The sequence below is a fragment of the Ursus arctos genome, unplaced genomic scaffold (assembly GCF_023065955.2).
Source record: "Ursus arctos isolate Adak ecotype North America unplaced genomic scaffold, UrsArc2.0 scaffold_2, whole genome shotgun sequence".
Lineage (NCBI taxonomy): Eukaryota > Metazoa > Chordata > Mammalia > Carnivora > Ursidae > Ursus > Ursus arctos.
The window spans coordinates 25,804,668-25,827,078 of record NW_026622874.1 but is presented as its reverse complement, the minus strand read 5'-3'; the positions used below and the strand labels follow the sequence as shown (position 1 = coordinate 25,827,078).

General features: G+C 35.4%; 1 protein-coding gene across 2 annotated transcripts in view; it reads left to right on the top strand.

The window, feature by feature from the left end:
* Window positions 1–22,411, top strand: part of XPR1 (xenotropic and polytropic retrovirus receptor 1) — a 234,089-nt gene that overhangs the window by 5,515 nt on the left and 206,163 nt on the right. For both annotated transcript variants that reach the window (XM_026509162.4, XM_048224959.2), the window contains exon 2: window positions 21,649–21,700. In XM_026509162.4, coding sequence (XP_026364947.1) covers window positions 21,649–21,700 — 52 coding nt within the window. The remainder of the gene's footprint in view (window positions 1–21,648; window positions 21,701–22,411) is intronic.

Sequence of the window (22,411 nt, the reverse complement as noted above, 5' to 3'; positions counted from 1 at the left end):
ATTAAGAGTATCCTGCCTTTGTCAGGTCTGTTTTTCAGTTTATAACAATTCTAATTAAGTTTTACAATGAACTAATTCCTGAAGTTTGAACTAGACCTTTGAAATGCTGTATCATAAAATGTTAAACTCAGGTTTTAAAAATGATGAAACTTTTCAGTTATGTTGTTTTCTGAAAGTATTGTTATTGATGATAATTTCTTAGATTAAAAATATTTTTGTACGGGACACCTGGGTGGCTCAGTCGTTTAGCGTCTGCCTTCGGCTCAGGGCGTGATCCCAGCATTCTGGGATCGAGTCCCACATCAGGCTCCTCCACTGGGAGCTTGCTACTTCCTCTCCCACTCCCCCTGCTTGTGTTACCTCTCTCGCTGGCTGTCTCTCTCTCTGTCAAATAAATAAATAAATAAATAAAATCTTAAAAAAATATTTTTGTACTATTTATAAGTGAAAAATAAAAATTGTTTATCATTGTCTCAACTTTTAGAAACTATTTAAAAATTCTGTTTTAGGCATGCCTTGGTGGCTCAGTTGGTTGAGTGTCCGGCTCTTGATTTCGGCTCAAGTCATGATCTCAGGGTCCTGGGATCGAGCCCCACGTTGGGCTCTGCACTGAGCCTGGAGTCTGCTTGAGATTCTCTCTCTCCCTCTGCCTCTGCTTCCAGTCGTGCACTCTCTCTCTCTCTCTCAAAATAAATAATTAAAATCTTAAAAAAAATAAAAAGTTCTATTTTATAATATATACAGTTGTAGAAGGATATAATTTATCAATAAATATACTGGAAGTACATAGTAAGCTTTTGTTTTTGTATTTGATAGGGATATGATATAAAAAAAGGTTTGGAAGACTTTGCTCAAGTTTTTCAGCTTAACCCAAGCTGGTTTGTGGGTTCCCTTGTATTGAACTGGCCTTTGGGATTGAGAGAGTGTCAGAATTCACTAGGTTTGGCATTTGCTTTTTCACATATTCCTGTTACCTAGTAAATGCTGAAAGAAGCCAAGTTAACAAAGCTCATGAATAAATGCCTTAAATTATTTATTATTTCCAACAAATATTTATAGGGGTTCTATTATTTGCTGTAGGCTGATCAATTTATCCTGAAATTCTAGTTCTTTCATTATCTTAAAAATAGAAAAAACAATAGTATTTTTTGTTTGTTTTGTTTTTGGTTTTATATTTCAGTCAATGCATGTTTTCAGAATTAAAAATGGTGTGGAAAGGGAAAATTGCATATTGAGGACTTGGAACATTGTTATAAATTTGGATCCCTTTGTAAATGATGTGGAAGACTTTCTCCTTAGCTTTTTAAACTTTTTATGTTATATACCTTTAAATCTAATTTGTTTTTATTTTTTAAAAATTATTTATTTTTAGAGAGGGAGGAGGAGCAGAGGGAGAGAATCTCAAGCTGACTCCCCGCTGAGCACGGAGTTGAACACTGGGCTGGACTTGATCTCACAACCCTGAGATCATGACCTGAGCCAATATCACGAGTTGTATGCTTAGCCAACTAAACCACCCAGGTGCCCCTAAATCTAATTTGTTTTTAGGATCAGATTTAGTTACCTCTTTCTTCCCATCACCATGCAGGTATGGTATATCTATAGGTACTAATCAGAAAATTCTTAAAAAGTTATTTATTAGAGGTTAGAGGAAAGTATAATTAACCTGCTGTAAGCGTAACTTACACCTGTATATTCTCTGTAATGAGGATGATATGTTGATTATGTCTTCTCTTATTTGCTGAGGATGATCTGCAATATTTAGAAAGACTAGACTAGGAATAAGGAGGTGTAAGTCCTTAGACCTAGTTCTATTACTGACTATTCATAGAGAATTAGTGAACAAGTGATTTTTTTTTTTTTTTAAGATTTTATTTATTTGAGAGAGAGAAACAGAGAGAGACAGAGAGGGCACACAAGCAGGGGAGAGAGGCAGCGGGAGAGGGAGAAGCAGACTCCCCGCCAAGCAGGGAACCCGATGTGGGGCTGGATCCCAGGACTCGGCGATCATGACCTGAGCCGAAGGCTGACATTTAACCATCTGAGCCACCCAGGTGCCCCAACAAGTGATTTTTTTAAGATTGAAGAGCCGAAATGTAATCATTTAGGAAAGTGGGAAGTTTTTAGATTATTGTGTGACTTATTTAGGGTAAATTGGTAAACTTGTAATTCAGAGTAATCCATGTACTTTCGAGGCTTTTTTTGTACTTCAGAGTAGTGGTTTTTAAACTTTTGGTTTTGGGACCACTTGAAACTCTTGACAATTATTGAGGATTCCAGAGTCTGCTGATATATGCTGTATTAGAAATTAAAACAGAAATGCTTAAAACACAGGAGTATACAAGCGTACCTACTAGAGACATGCTCTCACACTTCTTGCAGCCTCTGGAAAACAGTTTACTTGTCAAAGAATGAGAGTGAAAAAGCAAATGAAGTTTTGTATTATAATTAAAAAAAAAAAAAGAGTTTGGATCTTTTGGGCTCCCTGAAAGGGTTTCTGTTTTTTTAAGTTTCTTTAAGTAATCTCTACACCTAATGTCGGGGGGCTCGATTGCATGACCCCAAGATCAAGAATTGCATGTTCTTCTGACTGAGCCAGCCAGGGGCCCCTCCCTGAAGGGTTTCTGAGAGTTGTTGCCTTAGAGCCCAGGACTCCTTTCAGAAAGTTCAGAGATGGGGGCGCCTGGGTGGCTCAATTGTTAAGCGTCTGCCTTCGGCTGAGGGCGTGATCCCAGTGTTCTGGGATCGAGCCCCACATCAGGCTCTTCCGCTGGGAGCCTGCTTCTTCCTCTCCCACTCTCGCTGCCTGTGTTCCTTCTCCCGCCGGCTCGCTCTCTCTCTCTCTCTGTCAAATAAATAAATAAATAAATAAATCTTAAAAAAAAAAAAAAAAAAAAAAAAGAAAGTTCAGAGATGGCCTGAGAAAAAGTTCTTTAATTTTAGGAAGCACAAAGAGGAATAAGGGAATCTCTTGGGTGAGAATTCTCTGGTATCTCCCCTACTACAAAGGATGTTCATTTGGGAAAAGTGAAGTTGGCTTCCTTGGGATTCCCAATTCCATTCTCTTTCCTTTGAATTGAATTAGTAGATATGTGATCAGCTTGTCATTAAGGAGAATGGAATTAATATTTATTGAGCAGTTAGGAACCCAGTGTCAGCTGCTTTCCATAGGTTAATCTCATTTAATCTTCACAAAATATGATTTATTATTTTCATTTTAGAGAGATTAATCAGTTTGTTCATCGCTACACACCTAGCAAGTAGTAGAGCCAGAATTTGAAATCAAATCTGTCATAAAAAGCTTTTGCTTTTATACAGGAATTGTAAATAACAACAGTGGTGATATCAGGGGGCAGTAACAACAGCTGTGATTTTTTTGAGTGCTTACCCTGTTAGGCACTGTGGTAGGTACTTTAAAAACATTTTCTCTTTATAGCAAGCCATTTAGGTAGGTTGTTAGCTCTGTTTATAGATTGGGGAAACTGAGTCTTAGGGCCATTGAGTAATTGATATATTGATACTGCTAATTGTGGGTAGGCTCTTCTTAATTCCTACATCATATTGCTTTATGAAAAATAAACCAATAAATTCATTCATTTATATATACATCCAGTTAGATGTAGTCTGATCTGTTCTTGAGCACCTGCTGAAGTATTGGCTGGTCTGTTTTTAGTCCCAAGTTTCAGTCTGCATGGTTTAGAGGTAGTGGAGTGTGGTCTGGAGGTCAGAGTTAATTTATATTTTCCTCAAGATTATCTGTGTGACTATTATTAGATAGTAGTTGGTAAGAGGACCTTATGAAGATGAGGCCATAAGAAAGAGATATTAGTGATAAGAGTAAAAAGAGGAAGATAAAAATGGGCATAGGGCACAGCTGTTACTATGCCAAGTTGTGGCGTTTGGCTTCTAGCTCATAGATCATGGAACATTAATTAGACCTGTAGGGAATTTCAGAGATTATTTAACGCAATTCCTTTTTTACTTAAATGGGCAATGAGGTTTAGAGAGGTTAAGTGATTCAGGGTTACATGGTGTGGTTAGTGGCGGAGTTAACACAATTACCCTGTTTCATTTTATTGCTTATTATTTTGCCTTATATGCTAGTAGGTTCATATGCATACAGAGGACAAACTCTGAAGCCAGACTGCCTAGTTCATATTCCAGCTCCATAATTTACTAGCTAAGAGACCTGAGACAAGTCACTTAACCTCTCTGTGTTTCAGTTTCCTCATCTGTAAAATAGGGATAATAATAGTAGTTATAGCACTTTGTGAGGATTAAAGGAATTAAAATATGAAAAGTGCTTAGAACAATGCCTGGCACATAGTAAGAGCTATATATTAGCTATTAAAATTCTTTCTCCAGCAGAGCTCAATGGTACTAGATAATGTTGGGTTAACAGTATCTTTGTAAGGGAAACTGAGCCTTAAAGCTTGTCACTGTCGGCTTATCCAGTTCAGATTTTCTTGGAAAATGGCTTTGTTGATTTTAGCTATTACTCTTATTATTTGTGATACTTATATTAATAAATTGTCCTTAACCTTTTTATATATAGTGAGAAAACCAGGTGGGAAGAATTATATGGTTTTTGAAGTTCCCTGGGTCACTTATAATTTAGACATTATTTATTTAAGTTATAGACACTGTCTGTATTTTTTTTTAATTGGGGTGAAATTCACATGTGTATTCTTAAGTATGACCAAATAGCTTGAGTGAGTTGTTTGAGTTTTTAGTTATTTTCAATTTTCTAATGAAAATTTAATTTCTAATACTAGAATTGGTTTTGGAGTTGAGAAAGACCTTTCAACCCGTCTACTTCATAGATGAATTAATTGAGGGTATTGAAGCCAAGATATGTATGTGGTCAGAGTCTTAAAACTAGCTGATAGGAGAGCCTAGAATAAGAATATTGGCTTCCGACTCACTGCTGTACCTTGCTGAGGGTTGTCACTGCTGTAATGTGTGTTGTTGTTGTTGTTGTTTTGCTTTTAAATTTTAAGAATGAATTTTCTTTGCAAGAGTCAGTATGAATTTAAATGTTCTAATGATTATTCGGATACTTTGCATTAATACATTTATCTGAATCTAATACAGTAGATCACATTATCAACCTAAAATAATTCTTGTGTGTGTCACTTAAAAGACTGAGTAAATTAAGAGACTCAGACCTTAAAAATACTATTGTTTACTCAGCTACAGAAAATTAGCCATTGCTCTGTCTAGTTAGAAACCTATCTTACTTGAAAAGACAGGACTGAGGAATTATGGTAAAGCTTGAGAGTTTAGGTAGGAATGAGCAAGCTTGAAAAATCATTTGGTCATTCCTCTGTAATATATATGTTTGAATGGTAACTCAGGTTACATCTGTTACCTGTATATTAGGAGTAACCCTCCCTCCCCACTAAGACCTCTTTTGACGTCTTACCAGGCCAAATCAGGACGTATATGACCAGAGCAGATCAGAATATGTGTAATGTGTTAAATCAATTCACGAAGTATTCATGAATGACTGCTTCCTTATTTTTTTTTAATGATAAAGGGATAATGATAATACTACCAGCTAATGTTTATTGAATGTTTCTGATGTGCCAGGTATTTTACATTTAATCCTTATCCTCTAAGGTAGGTTTTGTTATCCTTGTTTTTAGAAGACACCGAGTCTTAGATTGAGTCAGTTGCCCAAGGTCACATAACTAATGAGTGGTAAAAGCCAGAATTCAAACACAGGTGTGTCTTATTTCAGAGCCTGGATTTTTAACATGGTGTTACTCTGTCAGGATCATGCAAGAGGCTAGAGATGTAAAGATAAGTGCCTGTCCTCGAGGAGCTCATAACTTGGGTGGTTTCCTCATCATAGTATACTGTGGTTGTGTTACAGAAGAATGCCAATTGATTTTGCCCTGAAGATCAAAAATATTTATCTTGGAAATTTTCACAGAGGTGGCATTTGAACCGGGTACCAGAGATTGAGTAGGGTTTGATTACATGGTGAAGAGGAGAAAGGGCGCAGGGGGCAATCTAGGCAGATAGAGTAATATTGAACAAAGGCATAAATAGGTGAAAATATCTAAGCATATTAATGAACTCTGGTTTAGTAGGTAGGTTGGAGAACTGATGTGGTGAGGTTGGAAGAGGGGACTAGGAGGGATCAAGGGGTGAAGGGATGAGTATCTTGCTGAATTTAAACACTTCCTGGGTGTGAACCATCAAGGATTTTAAAGATGTTAGTGGGGAGGGATCAGTACAAAGTGAGATGTGTAATTTAGATCTCGGAGGCTGCATTGGAGAGAACAAGACCAGACAGGAAAACCAGACAGTATGGCCAGATATACTGAGGGCTTGAGTCAATAGCTTATTTAATCAATTTTAGTGTTTTTCCCATATTTTAATATTGAAATCAGAATACATCTTATAATTAATGCTGTGTCATAGATTAATTGGCAGACATGTTTTTCATTTTCAGAAGCGCAAAATATAATGGTGTCTGTTACCATTAGTGACATCTTAGATTTGATTAAATTTGATAGTAATATATATAATACTTAATGCTTACTGCGTGTATGTCAGGCAGAGTGTGTATGTCAACATCCAGCATCTGACAGTGTCTGCCATATTTAGCAATTTTTTTTTAAAATAACAGAAAGTGACCGAAAGGCCATGGAATCTACCTGGGACATCATTAAGGGTTGAGAAAGAGATTCATAAGAGCATGGTTGAAGAGTGAATGGAAAAAATAAGAAAAGTTCACGTTTGTCTCCACAGAGTGTGGCCAGAGCTCTAGAAATAAATTACTTTGGTATCAATGTAGAGTTTTCTTTTTTTTTTTTTTTAAAGATTTTATTTATTTATTTGACAGAGATAGAACAGCCAGCGAGAGAGGGAGCACAAGCAGGGGGAGTGGGAGAGGAAGAAGCAGGCTCATAGTGGAGGAGCCTGACGTGGGGCTCGATCCCGTAACGCCGGGATCACGCCCTGAGCCGAAGGCAGACGCTCAACCGCTGTGCCACCCAGGCGCCCCAATGTAGAGTTTTCTTATATTGTTTAGTCAGTGAATACAGATTTAGCCCTTTTATGTAATAAACTCAAATGCAGTTGTTTTTCAAATGTTTTTATAATAGCAGGTAACAAAGATGTTGATAAGCAGGTGAGGCACCACTTCTTATCACAGAGTTCATTGTCTTATGATAAACCTTTCTTTTTGAGTCAAATATACTTAATTGAAATATAAGTATTGAAATATAAGTATCTCAAATTATACTCCTGTTAGATATTTGCTAGAGAGAGCTACAAAATGTTTTTTCTAGAATTTGTTTGCTTAGTATCATGGCCTTTGAAAAGTTCAGTTCTTGACAGATGGAAAAATTAGAAGTTACATTAATTTAGAGATGACTGAAATTGAAATTATAATAACCCTGTGAGCCTGGGCAAGTCATTTAGCCTTTCTGTGTTAAAATTTTCTCATCCTTAAATTGGGTATAATAATAATGCCTACTTTAGAGGATCATGTGAAATGAAATGAATTAATAATTGGAAAGCACTTAGGACAGTACATGTGTATAGTAAGTAATAATACTATGTGTAGTAAGTGTTGTGTATGTATTAGCCATTATTACATATCTATTCCTAGTGGTTTGAAACCAACAGTTGAGCAGGGTGCTAGTTGATTTATTTATTCTTGAGACAACTTGGGGAAGGGACTCAGTGAAACTCTAGGAAGAAAACAACTTAGCTACTATTCAATTATTGGACAAATGGAAGCTGAAAGAATTTTACCTTTTTAAAAAAGTCTGGTATTTCACAGAACGAAGTTTATGTTACTACTTGTTGATGGTTATTGATGAAATAAAAATATTTATACATTTTTCAAAGTTTTTTTGATTTTTGAGATAGATGAAAAACTGGGAAGAATGTTGGTAACTTTTTCCTTCTTTCTTCCACACTTCTGTTGTGAAGTCTTATTAGAATTGATTGATAAACTTACAATATTAGAGAAAAAAATGTTTTAGGAAAAGTAAAAATCAAATGCAATATTTTAAAATTCTCCCTTGACCTTTCTTTCATCTTAAAGACAATATTATATAACATGGTGGATTTTATATAGGGAACACTTAATAAACCATTGTTTATTTACAACTATAATTACAATGATTTAAAATTTTTAAAGATGTATCAATGATTATTAATAATAATTTAATGCATATTTTGTGAATCTGCCCTGTTAAACACAGAATATCCTATTAAAATGAACATCTTCCTTCCAAATGGTGTAATATGCAAACATACACAATATTGTAGTAGTTGGATCATTTTATTATCATTAATATTTGAAATTAAATAAAAATATCATTGGTAAAGATGAAGTAATACTATTAAACCTTTTTGTTTAAGAGAGGGAGGGGCAGTGGGAGAGAGAGAGAATCCCAAGCAGGCTCCACAGCTCAATGCAGGGCTCGATCTCACAACCCTGAGTTCATGACCCGAGCTGAAATCAGGAGTTGGACACTTAACTGACTGAGCCACCCAGGTCCCCTATTAAACATTTTTGAGTGCATCACTTTCTAGTGCTTAGCACAGTGATTTATTATGTAGGTGCTTCAGTGTTCATGTATTTTATAGGGAGTGAAGGAGGGAAGAATTCACTGTAAAGGTTTAAACCTCGGGAAACTGGTAGAGAATAGCTACTTTTGGTGATGGTAAATTAGATCTTAAATATGCTAATTTCATGTGTGAAATGTTTATATGTAGAGAAGGAACTAGGATTCGAAAAATTCTATCAACAGATAGATTATCATAATTGAGATAGTAATTGAATTCACTAAGGGAAAGTATGTAAGGCAGAAAAGTAGAAATGCAAATAGAGGAAGTCTTGGAAAATACATCTTACAAGAGTCAAGAGTTGTAAAGATAAAATGGATTATTAGCAGTGACATGCTGTGTAGACAGGTCAGTGAGAATGAGAATTAAGGATAGGCTTTGGCTATGACAAAAGGAGCTTATTGGGATTCTGAACGTAAATTATCTTTTGCAAACTGACTTCCAGGTTTTAAGAGGTTAAAGTCATTGATACAACATGTGTGTAATTTTCATTTGAGAAATGTGGCTACTAACAGAGTGAGGAAAATAGGGTGGAACCTTTAGGAGTAAGTAGGATAAAGCTTTAAAAGTTGGAGGATATATGAGATCTGTTCATATGTGAAGGCATTAGAGAAAGTAGCTTTAATTTTATCTAAATTTTTGGCTTTAATTGCATTTCTCTCATTTATTGGCTATGAGAGGTTCACAAAGTTATTTCTCTGAACCTCAGTTTTCCTTTGTGTAAAATGGGGATATTTACCTTCAGGCTAATTGTGAAAATTGGATGTAATAATATATGAAAGTGCCAGCAAGGGCCTAATAGAAGATACTCTTCAGTAAAGTATAGCTGTTAATTTCTGTCATTATTAAAAATAAGCCACTGGAGTAACTTTTATTCATTTATTCAACAGACATTTTATTTTGGGGTGCTGGTGCTTTATCCAGTAAGACTCTCTTTCAATGTCATGAAATTTCTTGGAAAGCAAATGATGGTAGCTGGACTTTTAGAATCTGTTGCTTGAGAAACTACCTTCTGACAAAATGAATTACTGTATTTCATAGATTCTAAGATGCACACTCCCCTCTTCCACATTCCAACACCTTTGAAATTGGGATTCGTCTCACACATGTCATAGTTTAACTGGTAATGTTTTTTTTTCTTAAAGATTCTTGAAATAATGCTGTGCCTTGACAATTGATGATGTCTTTAGATTCAATGAATATGGTAGTATTTTATTAAGTACAAATATCTTCATGTATTTTGACAAGTAGTATTTTTGTGGGAAACATTATTCAGCCTACAGAGAATACCTAGTTTATTAAGGTTTTGTGATATTGAAATTGGAGCTGTGAAGTGGTCTGACACCCATAGATTAGGAACCATTTTTGGGGCAGCTGGCTGGCTGAGTTGGAAGAGCATGTCACTCTTGATCTCAGGGTTGTGAGTTCAAGCCCCATGTTGTGTGTAGAGATTTCTTTAAAAAAAAAAGAAGAAACCATTTGTATAGACGTATAGGAAAGAGCATTGCAGAGCTTTTGGATTTCTTTTTGTTTTTGTTCAGATAAACTGGCAAACTGTTACTAAGAGCAAAAGTGAGAATTTTATGTTGTGATAACTATTATTTTTGGGCAAAATCCAACATGTTTTACCAACCTGTATAAAACTTATATGTTAAAGAGAGCTGGAAGCCAAAAGCGTTAAGAGCTTTTCTTAGTAAATGAAAATGGTTTGAATTTTGTGTGGAAATAAAAGATAATGAAAATTGGGAAAAATAAAAAAGGGCTTTGCATTTAGGTATTTCATGAAACTGGAACTGCTGTGAAAGAATATAAAAGAACTGGTGTACAAGAATTCAATAAAAATAACAGTAGCTTAAAAGTGAGATTGCTCTCTGCCCTCAGAATTTATAGCTGTTACCACATAAGAATGAGCCATATAGATTTAATTAGTTAGAAGAGAGTATTTGTTGTCAGCTTTATTTTATCACCAGAATAGTATCCTTAGACAAGGAAGATGCTGATTTAGTTTGTCAGACCTGCTCCAGCTTAGAAGTGCGGCTGCATGACTTCCCAAGGACATTCAGTGTAAGTTAAATTATAGTGTTGGTGGCTTTGACATATGGGAATGCAATTTTTTCTTATTATTGCTAAATAAATCATTTACTTCAAATTGTCATAATTTTCCTTTCCATAATTTTGTATACTTACAGGAATAAGAATCTTAGCTACTTTGATCAAGATGAGCAGTGAATGTTGGTTATTATCTAATAACATGTACATTTTGTGACATAAAGATATTTTTCAAATCTACCTCATGTATTAATTATCTATTGCCATATAACAAGTTACCCCCAAACTTAGTAGCTTAAAACAATAATAAACATTTATCTCATGCTGTTCCTGTGTGTCAAGAATTTGGAAGCAGCTTAACTGGGTGTTCTGGCTCAGGGTATTGTGTTCAGTTGCAGTTAAGATGTCAGCTGGGGCTGCAGGTCATCTCAAGGCTTGACTGGGACTGGAGGATCCAATTCTAGATAGCTCACTCAGATGGTATGCAAATTTGTATGTGTGTGTGTGTGTGTGTGTGTGTGTGTGTGTGTTTGTGTTTTCATGAGGCCTCAATTCTTTGCCACTCAGAACTGTCTATAGGGCTGCTTCTGTTTTTTTATGGCTGGCTTCTCCCAGATTAGGTGATCCAAGAGAGAGCAAAATGAAAACCACAGTGTCTTTTATGACCTGGCCTTGGAAGCAGTACTCTGTGATTTATGCAATAATCTATTGGTTGTACAGGTCAGCTCTATTTTGTATGGGAGGGGTTGCACAAGAGCATTATTGCCAGGAAGGAGGAATCTTTGGGAGTCATCTCAGAGGCTACTTGCTACACCTGATATAAAAGTCTAATGGTTAAGAAAACTTTTGGAAATAAAAAGAATATCAGAAAATTGAGTTGCCAAAAAGAGAAGTAAATCATAGAAAATAAGGTTTCATTTGAAATAATGGGCTATGTGTTTTTTTCCTCAAGAATGGATTATAGAATTTGCAGTACTTGGGCAGGATACTTTAGTAACCTGAGTCTCAGATCTTCAGGGGTAAAATGAGAAGTATGTTTACATTAAAGAGTTAAAACTCTGTGTTTTAAGAGTTAATGCATTAAAGAGTTAAGCAATGTGTTCAAAATACTCAAAATGATATCTGATAGTAGGCATTCAATAAATGTAATAACTATGATTGCTTTTATTATTGATCAGTATTTGTGGCCATCATTTCCTGAGCTTTCATGTATACTCAACCCAATGTAATCTAAGCTTGGTCACCCTACTGAAACCATTTATTGATGGTTACAGGTGAGCTCCTGGTCCTCAGATCTAATAACCTCCACTTAGTCTTTTTCTTTTTGATCTCTAAGCAGCTTTTTATTTTTCTTTCCTTTAACTTAAGGTTATATTTTTTAAATCTTAGATATGGATAGTTTAAGTTACAGGCTCTAAAGTAGAGAGTCAGAGTATAGGCATTCTAATGCTAGCTACTTTTCTTTATAATTCAGTTGTAGCATTCCAATTAGATAGGGAGATACGTAGACAGCATTCCAATTAGATAGATAGAATAGACATCTATATTCACCATCCAACTCAAGAAACAGAAGAATTATTAGTATAGTGAACCCTTCCTTGTTTTACTTAACTCAGATGTTTTCAGTCTTCTTTTTAAATTATTTTTCCAGCTTTATTGAGATGTAATTGACATATAACACTATATAAATGTAAGGTGTACAATATATTGATTTAATACATTGATTTATTGATAAATGGTTACTACCATAGATCAGCTACCACCTCCATCCCATCACATAATTACAGTTCTTTTTTGTGGTGAGAACATTTAAGATCTGCTCTCTTCACAACTTTCAAGCATATAGCACAGCATTATTAGGTATAATCACCATGCTGTACATTAGATCCTCAGAACTTATTAATCTTATAACTAGCAGTTTGTACCCTTTAATGAATATCCCCCCCAGCCCTTACCCCAACACACAGGCATGGTAACCACCACTCTATTCTCTGTTTCTCTGAGCTTGGCTTTTTTTAGATTCCACATATAAGTGATATCATACAGTATTTGTTTTTCTCTGATTTATTTCACTTAGATTAATGCCCTCAGCATTTATCCAAGTTGTTGCAAATGGCAGGATTTTCTTCTTTCTCATGGCTGGATAATATTCCATTATATATGTATGTACCGCATCTTCTTTATCCCTTCATCTGTTCACACTTAGGTTGTTTCCATGTCTTGGATCTTGTGAATAAATGCTGCACTGAACATGAGGGTGCAGGTACCTCTTCTCTAAGCAGTTTTTGATAGTTTTTAAAGCTCTTCTTTCTTTTTTCAGTGTTACATTAGTTTCAGGTATATAACATAATGATTCCACAACTCTACACATTATGCTGTGCTCACCACATGTGCATCTATGATCTGTGACCATACAGCACTATTATAATACCATTGATTAGTATCTCTTCCTTCCTGAAATGCTCCTTTAATATTTGTGGCCATGTGTATATATATTGATTTTTTTCCTCATTGTCTTCTCTGCTGCTTTGTATTCCAAAAGTTTATGTCTTGGGCCCACTTCTCACTTTCTGAGAAATTGCATTTATCTAGAGCTTAGGCAGTTTCAGATCATGTTTATGTAGATGATTTCCAACTCTTAACCACTAGCGCCGACCTAGCTTTTAAATTGTAGATCTCTATTTTCATCTGTCCATTAACTATCTCAGTTATCCTGTAGATACCCAAAATGGTTTGTCATCCAAATATCTATCTTTTCTTTCTTTTTTTTTTTTGCTCAAGTTTTTTTCTTTTGGATTTTCAAGTCAGTTAATAGTATCAGGAATCATCTTTCTTTTTACCTGGGCTCAAAATCTTGCAGATCTTTAGTCCCTTAGTTCATGTTTGGTTGGTTGTCTAATCTTTCTTTTTTGCTTCTTGGTTTTTGCTTCTTGGTACCCCCCTCTTTCCCATATTTCACCTGCTTTTCCCCCCCATATTTTCCCACATTTTTTACCCATATTTCACCTACTGCCTTAGACTTTCAATATGCTTTGTTTATTTTTAAAGTATTTAACATATTGTATTCTAATTTACCTATTTATGTGACTTCTCCTTGTTTGAGTCATCATCATTTCTTTAGAGCCTGGCACAGTGTACAGAGTAGACATCCAGTGATGTTCATTGAATGAATAAAGCTTGGTAACTTCCTTAATGATGATAATAATAATCTAGTGTGCCTCTTTTATGTAAGTACAAGCAAGGTGGCTAAAACCCTGACTTTACATTAATATGGGGAGCAAGTGGCACAGATAACTAAAACATAAGGTAAATATATTAAGTGCTATAAATGGTTTCAAATAGAGTACTATAGGATTTCAGAGGAGGGAGTGATGATTCCTAGCTGGAGAAATCAGGACAAAGCATAAAAGAGGCTAAATTTGATCTAGACCTTGAAGAATGGTTAAGATTTGGAAATTAGATTTTATTCTCTCTTTTTTTTTTTTAAAGAAGTTTTTTTTTTTTTTTTAAAGATATTTTATTTATTTATTTGACAGAGATAGAGACAGCCAGTGAGAGAGGGAACACAAGCAGGGGGAGTGGGAGAGGAAGAAGCAGGCTCATAGCAGAGGAGCCTGATGTGGGGCTCGAGCCCATAACGCTGGGATCACGCCCTGAGCCGAAGGCAGCCGCCTAACCGCTGTGCCACCCAGGCGCCCTGGAAATTAGATTTTAAAGGTGTGGGTAGGGTGGGGGATTCTAATAGAGGTAATAGTTGTAAACAAAGGCAAAGATGGAAGAAATATTGAGGTCCCTAAAATGAGTAATTTAATAATAAATAATTCATTTTGGCTTGAAGGTCAGGTGAAAGTGAAAGTGATTTTCTTCAGTTTGGAAGATAAGCCTAAAAGATAGTTTGGACCATTCTGGGTACCTTAGAGACCAGCAGAGGATTATAAGCTTTATTTTGTGGTCATTGGGAAATCCTTCTAAGTTTTCAAGCAGGAGAATCAGACTGATGATTTGGGAAGATTGATATAGCGGCAGTTTGTTAGGTATTTTAGAGAGATGAAAAGCTATAGGTTGGTAAACCAGTGAAGAGTTCACTGAAATAGTGTAGGTGAAAGGATAGGAGAGAATGTATGTAAATGAGGTTGTGATAGTGGCATTGACTGAACCAGATCATTAAACTCATGGGTAGAAAGGAGAATGTAAGAATGTTAACACGGCTAGGACAGGGATTTTTATTTTCCTCACAATGTATTCTAGGTGTCTAGAGCAGTGCCTGGCACATAGCAGATACCTAGTGAATATTTGTTGAATGAGTGACAACTGAGATTGTGAATCTGTGTGATTTGGATGTTGGCTGGCAATGGCATTAAAAGAAATATAGAACATAAAGAGAGCAGGCTTGGGAAAAATGAATTTTGGACATTCTGAGTTTGTGTTAGCAGACATGTGGCTGAGGATATAGTTTTGGGAGATATTCACATAGAAATAGTAAAAGCCACGTCAGTGAATGTCAGAATATATTAGCGCAGTAATTTATAAATGTGAATATAACATGACGTGTTCCAAATTAGTTCCTATTATATATGTTTTATACATTTAATAATTTCAATTATAATTTATGTTGTAACAAATTTTGCATATTGAATTGCCTTTTGCTGATGGGGTGCTTTTAAATTCCATGAAAATTGACTCATGCATAATCCTAATATACTATAGGTTTTGGATTAATGTGCAAGAGTACATTAATTTTGAACTTTAATATATTACATTATAAGAATTTGTGTAAGAGTTTTTATTGACTTTGCAGATTATTTCTGTCATCAAAAACAGAGCTAGGTTAGTTTATTTTTATACGGGGATAGAAATGAGCATTAATTAGATGGTGATTCTTTGTACAGGACACATGAGAATGCTAGCTGCCCTCTTTTGAGGTTTATGATTTGATTTACAGAACTGCCCTTAACACTTCAGTATCATGAAAACATGACCGATTTCTAGACGATGAGACAAAAACCAGGTCACATGTAACTGACTTGTAAATTATTCACAGACTACCCAGTATTTCTGGTGAAAAAATTAAAAAGGAAATGCAAAAAGAGGAAGTAGAAACTGAAAAAAAATAATTGGAGAATGTTTCTCGGGTGCTGTAGATACGCTCATGGTGTACATGTTTTGAAAAATACATCGCAATTTTGTTATTCAGGAGTTCCATTTAGAAAAGTTTTCATATTAAAAAAAGTCTGTGGTGCAAACTTTATCTAATTATTAAACACTGTTAATAGAGATTATGACTGTTGTAAAGGTTTATGGCGAATACCCCTTTCCCTTCCTATTTAAATGCCTGTTTCATTGCTTACTATTCAGTAATTAGATTCCAACGTGCTGACTTTGAATGAATATTGAAGCCATGAGAACAACATGGGTTAGATATTTTATTGGTGGGAGTGTTAATATTTATAGTATGATACATATGAGGCTAATGGTGAGTTGATAGGAAGTAGGAGTTTCTTTTTCTTTTTTTCTAATTTTTATTTAAATTGTAGTTAACATACAGTGCAATGTTGGTTTTAAGAGTGGAATTCAGTGATTCATCACTTATATACAATACCCAGTGCTCATCATATCTAGTGCCCTCCTTAATACCCATCACTCATCTAACCCATCTGCCACCCACCTCCATCCATCACCGCTCAGTTTGTTCTTTATCTTTAAGAGTCTCTTGTGGTTTGTTTCCCTCTCTGTTTTTTTCTTTTTTTTTCCCCACTCCCATATGTTCATCTATTTTGTTTCTCAAATTCCACATATGAGTGAGATCCTATGGTGTTTGTCTTTCTCTTTGACTTTTTTCGCTTAGCATAATACACTCTAGCTCCCCCCCATGTTGTTGTGAATGACAAGACTTCATTCTTTTTGATGGGTGAGTAATATTCCATTGTATATATATCACATGGAAGTAGGAATTTTTCTAGCTTCTCATCTCAGTTTGTGAAAAGGCCTGTGCTTTGGAAAGGAGATTAATGATGATCTCTGTGTTATTAAAAATGAACAACATAAGAAATTTGTAATGGTAGTATTATTGAGCATACATGTTAGGTTTGAGCTATACCCTGTTTCATACAATAGATATATATATTATAGAAAGTTTAATACAATCAGGAGACCTTGTTCTTTAAAGCATATGCAACCTGGGATTTGTATGTATTTTCTTAGGAGTCTGTAGGTTTCCTATGAGAATTAAAAATATAGTACATTCATGATGGTGGTTTTCTGAAAATATAGCATATTCTAGATCATGTAGATGACTGTCTTATAAACTAGTAAATGCCAGGAAATTGCAGTAACTGTGTTTATGCTTGTTTGGTCATGTTGGCTCCAGGTAGTATTGTACTACTTTATGAAGAGTTAATAAGGACTGAGGTATATCTAATGCATAAATGATGTATTCATGTCCAAATAGTTGATCGCCAAATGATGCCACAACCTACTGTATGATGTAAGTTTTGTGGTAGTTCACATTGGATTAGCTAACATTCTTTATCTTTTATGTTCTAAGTACTCTTCATGTATAATCATGAATTATAATTAATATGAGGATTTGTGTTTTAAGAGTTTTTAATTCTCATAATAGACCTGTGAGATATGTGCGATCACTTCTGCTGTATAGATGAGGGCATTGTTATACAGAGAAGTTAATTTTCCCAAGCTTACATAGCTATTAAGTGGTAGAGTTGGTTTTCATACACATTGTCTGGCTCCATTGCTTCTACCCACTGTACTATGCTACCTCATAGTAGGGAGAGGTACTAGGAGAATTATATCACAGCTGATAGTCACATAGGCATTCCAAATTCAGAAGAACAGATATAATGACAGTATTGTATTCATGTTGCCAGTTGAGATTTTGTTTCCGCAAACATCTTTTTTTCCTGTCATGTTAATGTTGTTTGTTGAATAGTATTGGTTTTGTGGTTGTGTTTGGATTTAATTTGGAAGATTTTACTGTTACCTGAGTTGTTATAAGCACTAAAGGAGTTTTTGCCTTAGTATATATATATTTCAATAACATAACAAAAACAACTTAACACTCAGAGTACAGTAGAGATATTGATATAAAAGATTGCTTTGAATCCTTTGAAAATCCAAGAAATCTATTGTGTGGCGGGTGGGTGGCTCAGTCAGTTAAGTGTCTGACTCTTGATATCAGCTCAGGTCATGATCTCAGGGTCGTGAGATTGAGCCCTGCGTCGGGCTCTGAGCTCTAAGGGGAGCCTGCTTAGGATCCCCTGCCCCCCATGCTCTCTCTCGAAGTAAATAAATAAATCTTTTAAAAAATCTATTGTAATGCACATGAATGTATATTGATTTTATTATACAAATTCAGAGGGTTTTGTTTTTGTTTTTTTTAGGTGGGGAGGGGGAAAGGGAGAGAGAATCCTAAGCAGACTCTATGCCCAGTGCAGAGCCCATCACTGGGCTGGATCTCACAACGTTGAGATCATGACCTGAGCCAAAATCAGTGTCAGACACTTAATGGACCAAGGCCACCAGGTGCCCCCAAATTCAGAGTTTTATACAAAGTAATGGATATCCTTAAAGGGAAACAGCATAAATTGAGGAAACTCTTTGAATGTGTTGTTTTGTGTAGTTGGACGTACTGTTCCTAATCCAGGCAAGTGGTTTCATATTATAGACAACAAAATATAGGTACTAATGTAGACATTACTTTGTAGGCTTTTTCCCCCTTCTTAGTTCCTAATTGGGGGCTATTCTCATGTCACAAGAATAGAATGGTATCCTGTATATGGAGTTCTCTAGAGACTTACTACAATAAAAAAACTTAGAGGTTTCTATTATTCAGAGGAACACTGAAGTAGTAAGAAGCAGAAAGAATTGTCCCTGATTTTACTGAGAGTTGTCTTGATTGAAATGAAATTATGATTCAGTTTTATAATCAAAGTGAAGGCTATCATCATTTTTCTCCTTATAAAATTTTAATCATCTTTTAAAAACTTAATTTGGTAAGCTTCCCTTTTGCAAATTTAATTCATTTTCATTAATATGTCACTAAGGTACTGCTTAGTATGCTTTTTCAGTGTGCTTTGTTCATTTTTAAAGTAATTTTCTCTGAGGAAGAAAGGCTTTTGAATTCAAGAACTATTTATTGAGCTTCTACTGTGTAGAAGCCACTGTGCTAGTCATTAATGGTTTATTTGGTTCTTGACAGCATCATTTAATTTTGGGACACATGCCATTTATACTCCAGAAGTAGAAAAACTTTATTCAGATATTTGAGTCTCCGATATTACCTGTTCCCATAATAGATTTCTCTCTGTAAATATTCTCTGTCTGGGTTTATGTGTTCCTTCTTATATTTTTCTATCTAGAGATTTACCTTGCTATAAGCAATCTATTCATTTACTCTCTTAAAATACCTAATGGAAGACTATAACATAACCACTACTCTATACTTGTGTAGGACTTTATTTTTTTTATTTTTATTTTTTTAAAGATTTTATTTATTTATTTATTTGACAGAGAGAGAGAGACAGCCAGAGAGAGAGGGAACACAAGCAGGGGGAGTGGAAGAGGAAGAAGCAGGCTCCCAGTGGAAGAGCCTGATGTGGGGCTCGATCCCACAACGCCAGGATCACGCCCTGAGCCGAAGGCAGACGCTTAACGACTGAGCCACCCAGGCGCCCCTTTGTGTAGGACTTTAATATGAAATTCCAGTCCAAACTGACATAAAGACTTTCTGATGTTTGATAAAATCTTCTGGACTAACTTCTTTTTTTAGACTCAGATGTCCTTGAGACATCTGAAATTTTAAAGAAAATAGTGAATGTGTATACTTTGTTCCTAAAAGAAGTTCCATACCTTCGCCATATTTACTTAGGGCTTTTGTACGTAAATAAGTTTAAGAATTAATGGTCAGTAAACATGAGGCTGAGCTTCAAATGTAGTCTTAGAAAAGTTGTGACCCAGTAACGAAGGTTTTGTAAAAAATATTTCTATTTGTGTGTTTTCTGACACCACTTCTGACCAGTTCTTTTTTCTACACTTGATCTTAACCAAAAGGCCGAGAAGTGATGACCAGTTCTTTTTTCTAACACCAATAACCATTTCTCTGACACCACCTGGGTGTCTAATAATTCAGTTTAATTCTGACACTATCCAGAGTTAGCACAGACCCCACGGGTAAAGGCTTAGTCCCATAAGACTGCCCTCACTTGAGATTCCAGCTATAAATGGGGTACCCAGGATACCCATACTTCTTCTGCCTGGGTGACTACAAATCTTTAGCCGTTGGTGATTGAACTCAGTCCACAGCCATTTTGTCTTCCTCAGAGATCTGGGGGTAGGACTGAAAGTTTTATCCCTCTAATCACATTAATCAGGTGGTCGGTTTTTCTGGGGACTAATCTCTATCCTGAAGCTATTTTGGCTCCCCCCCCCCACTGCCCCACCATGAGCTGTCTCATTAGTATGTAGAAGAGAGTAGATTCTAAAGGTTTTCAGAAATTTGTACCAAGAACCTGAAACAAAGAGCAAATATTTTTTATTATACCACAATTGCATTACTGTAGTGTCTCAAATTTTATATAAACAGTGAATCTTACTGAATGTTACAGATTTAAGCATGTGTGCTGTTAAAATTTTTAAATATACACAATTTTCCTACGAAGATTTTTAAAAAACATGGATTAAAATGAGCAAAATGCATTGATTAAAAATTTTAATTTTCCTTGTTTCATTGGGAATCTTTTTTACATATGTTGTCAGGCTTGGTTAGTCATAGAACTAACAGGTTGGTCCTAAAGCTAATGGTAAATTCATTTGGAAAGAATATAATTTACTGGACTTGAATATAGAATGGGTTACCCTGGAGGTTTATTTCCTCCTTTTTGGGTTTAAACTTGAGTGACTCTAGGGCAGTGGTTCTGGGTGTGGGGGTAGTGTGTTCATTTTGTCCCCCACGGGACATTTGGCAGTGTCTGGAGACATTTTTTGTTGTCACGGTTTTGGTGGAGGTGTTGCTACTGGTGTCTAGATGAGTCTAGTGGGTCTCTTGATGCCAGGGATGATACTAAAAATCGTATTATGCACAGAACAGCCCCCCCACCTCCTCTCCCAAACAAAGAATTATCTGACTCCAAATGTCAGTTGTTGAGGGAGGCTGGAGGCCACTTTGAGAATCACTAATGTTAGGTGGTATTTGAAACTTTGAAACTATGGGACTGGATATAGCCACCTGTTTATGACCAGCTCTTCAGCACTGGAGCCTTATCCACTCGATTGATTCTACCATATTAATGGGTATAGGGAAATGCTTTTCATTACTGCCCCAAAACCACTTATTGGGAGACCGAACTGTAGCCATCCAAATTACTTATATATTATTGGTAGTTAATTCATTGGTTTGGAAAAAAACAATAAATCTGTAAATATATTTATAGTCCTGAATTCTTACGGAGGACTTTCCAGGCCTTCATTGAAAGAGTGTTTGTATCCAAGATAAAAAGAATTCTGGAGATTGCCTATACAGCAGTGTGAATGTACTTGACACTACTGAATTGTTAATGTTAAAATGGTTAAGATGGTGAATTTTATGATACTTTTATGTTACTACAATTAAAAAAATTTGTATCCAGTGTCTTATATTTTCTTAAGCAGAGTTCCATGTATTTCTCTAGGACCATTGTTCTCAGTTTCTGTCACTGTTTTCTTCTAGTCAAGAGTTTATGACCTCTCAGGAGATTTTTCATTCTTTTCCAAATGTCCTTTAATTTTTAAAGTGTACGTATTAGCCATTTTCTTAAAGATTGGACAATACTGGATTGATATGAAAGTATAGTATTTGGGTTTTAGCTTATTAAAATTAATTGATGTATTTTACTAAATTCTCAATTTAGGGAATCATGTAGTCTGGATATTGAAAAAGAAGTAATTGTTTAGCATCAAATGCTTTTAGTGTAAAGATTACTCATGATTTCATTCATTTTTTTTTTTTAATAGGCTTTCAAGGACATGCTGTATTCAGCTCAGGATCAGGCACCTTCTGTGGAAGGTAAGATGCATTAATCCCTAATTTAGTCACGTAAAATCCCTTTGTAAGGGAATATATATTAAACTGCATAGTATAAAACTAATATATCCTGCCCTATTATATAGATCTTTTATGCTTTTAAAAATATATATTATGATTACTTTATATTTTCAATCAGACTTTTTGTTTGTTAAGCTCACATTTACCCTACGATGGATCCCTTACTGAGTCCTTGAATCACCTTAGCATTGTGAATCACAGATACTGGTTTAGAGTCAAAGTTCTTATCTGTATCATCCCACCACCTCCAATGTATTTTTATATCCGTCTCTCCATCCATCCAACCATCCATCCATCCATCCATCCATCCTTTAGTGAATCCTTAGTCCATAATTAGTCTGGGCAATTTAGTTTTTCCTTTCTATTTATGCCATGTCTTTAGATTGGGATTAGTGAAAAAACCAAACCAAACCAAAACAAAAAAACGAAGCATATTTACTGTGTGTATGTGTGTAGGTGATATAAGCATGTATATATATGCATGTGCACAGTTTGGCCATCACTGACCTAAGGACAGTAGTCCTCTCTCCAATTATCTTTATTGATCTTTTCTGTTATCTCAGCTCTACTCACTGGCTCGTTCTTATGGGTTTAACCTTTAGTAGGTTTAGAGAGTTGTAATTTAAAGTTGTAAGAGTTCCTGTGTTATTAAATAATGGAGCTAATTCAACA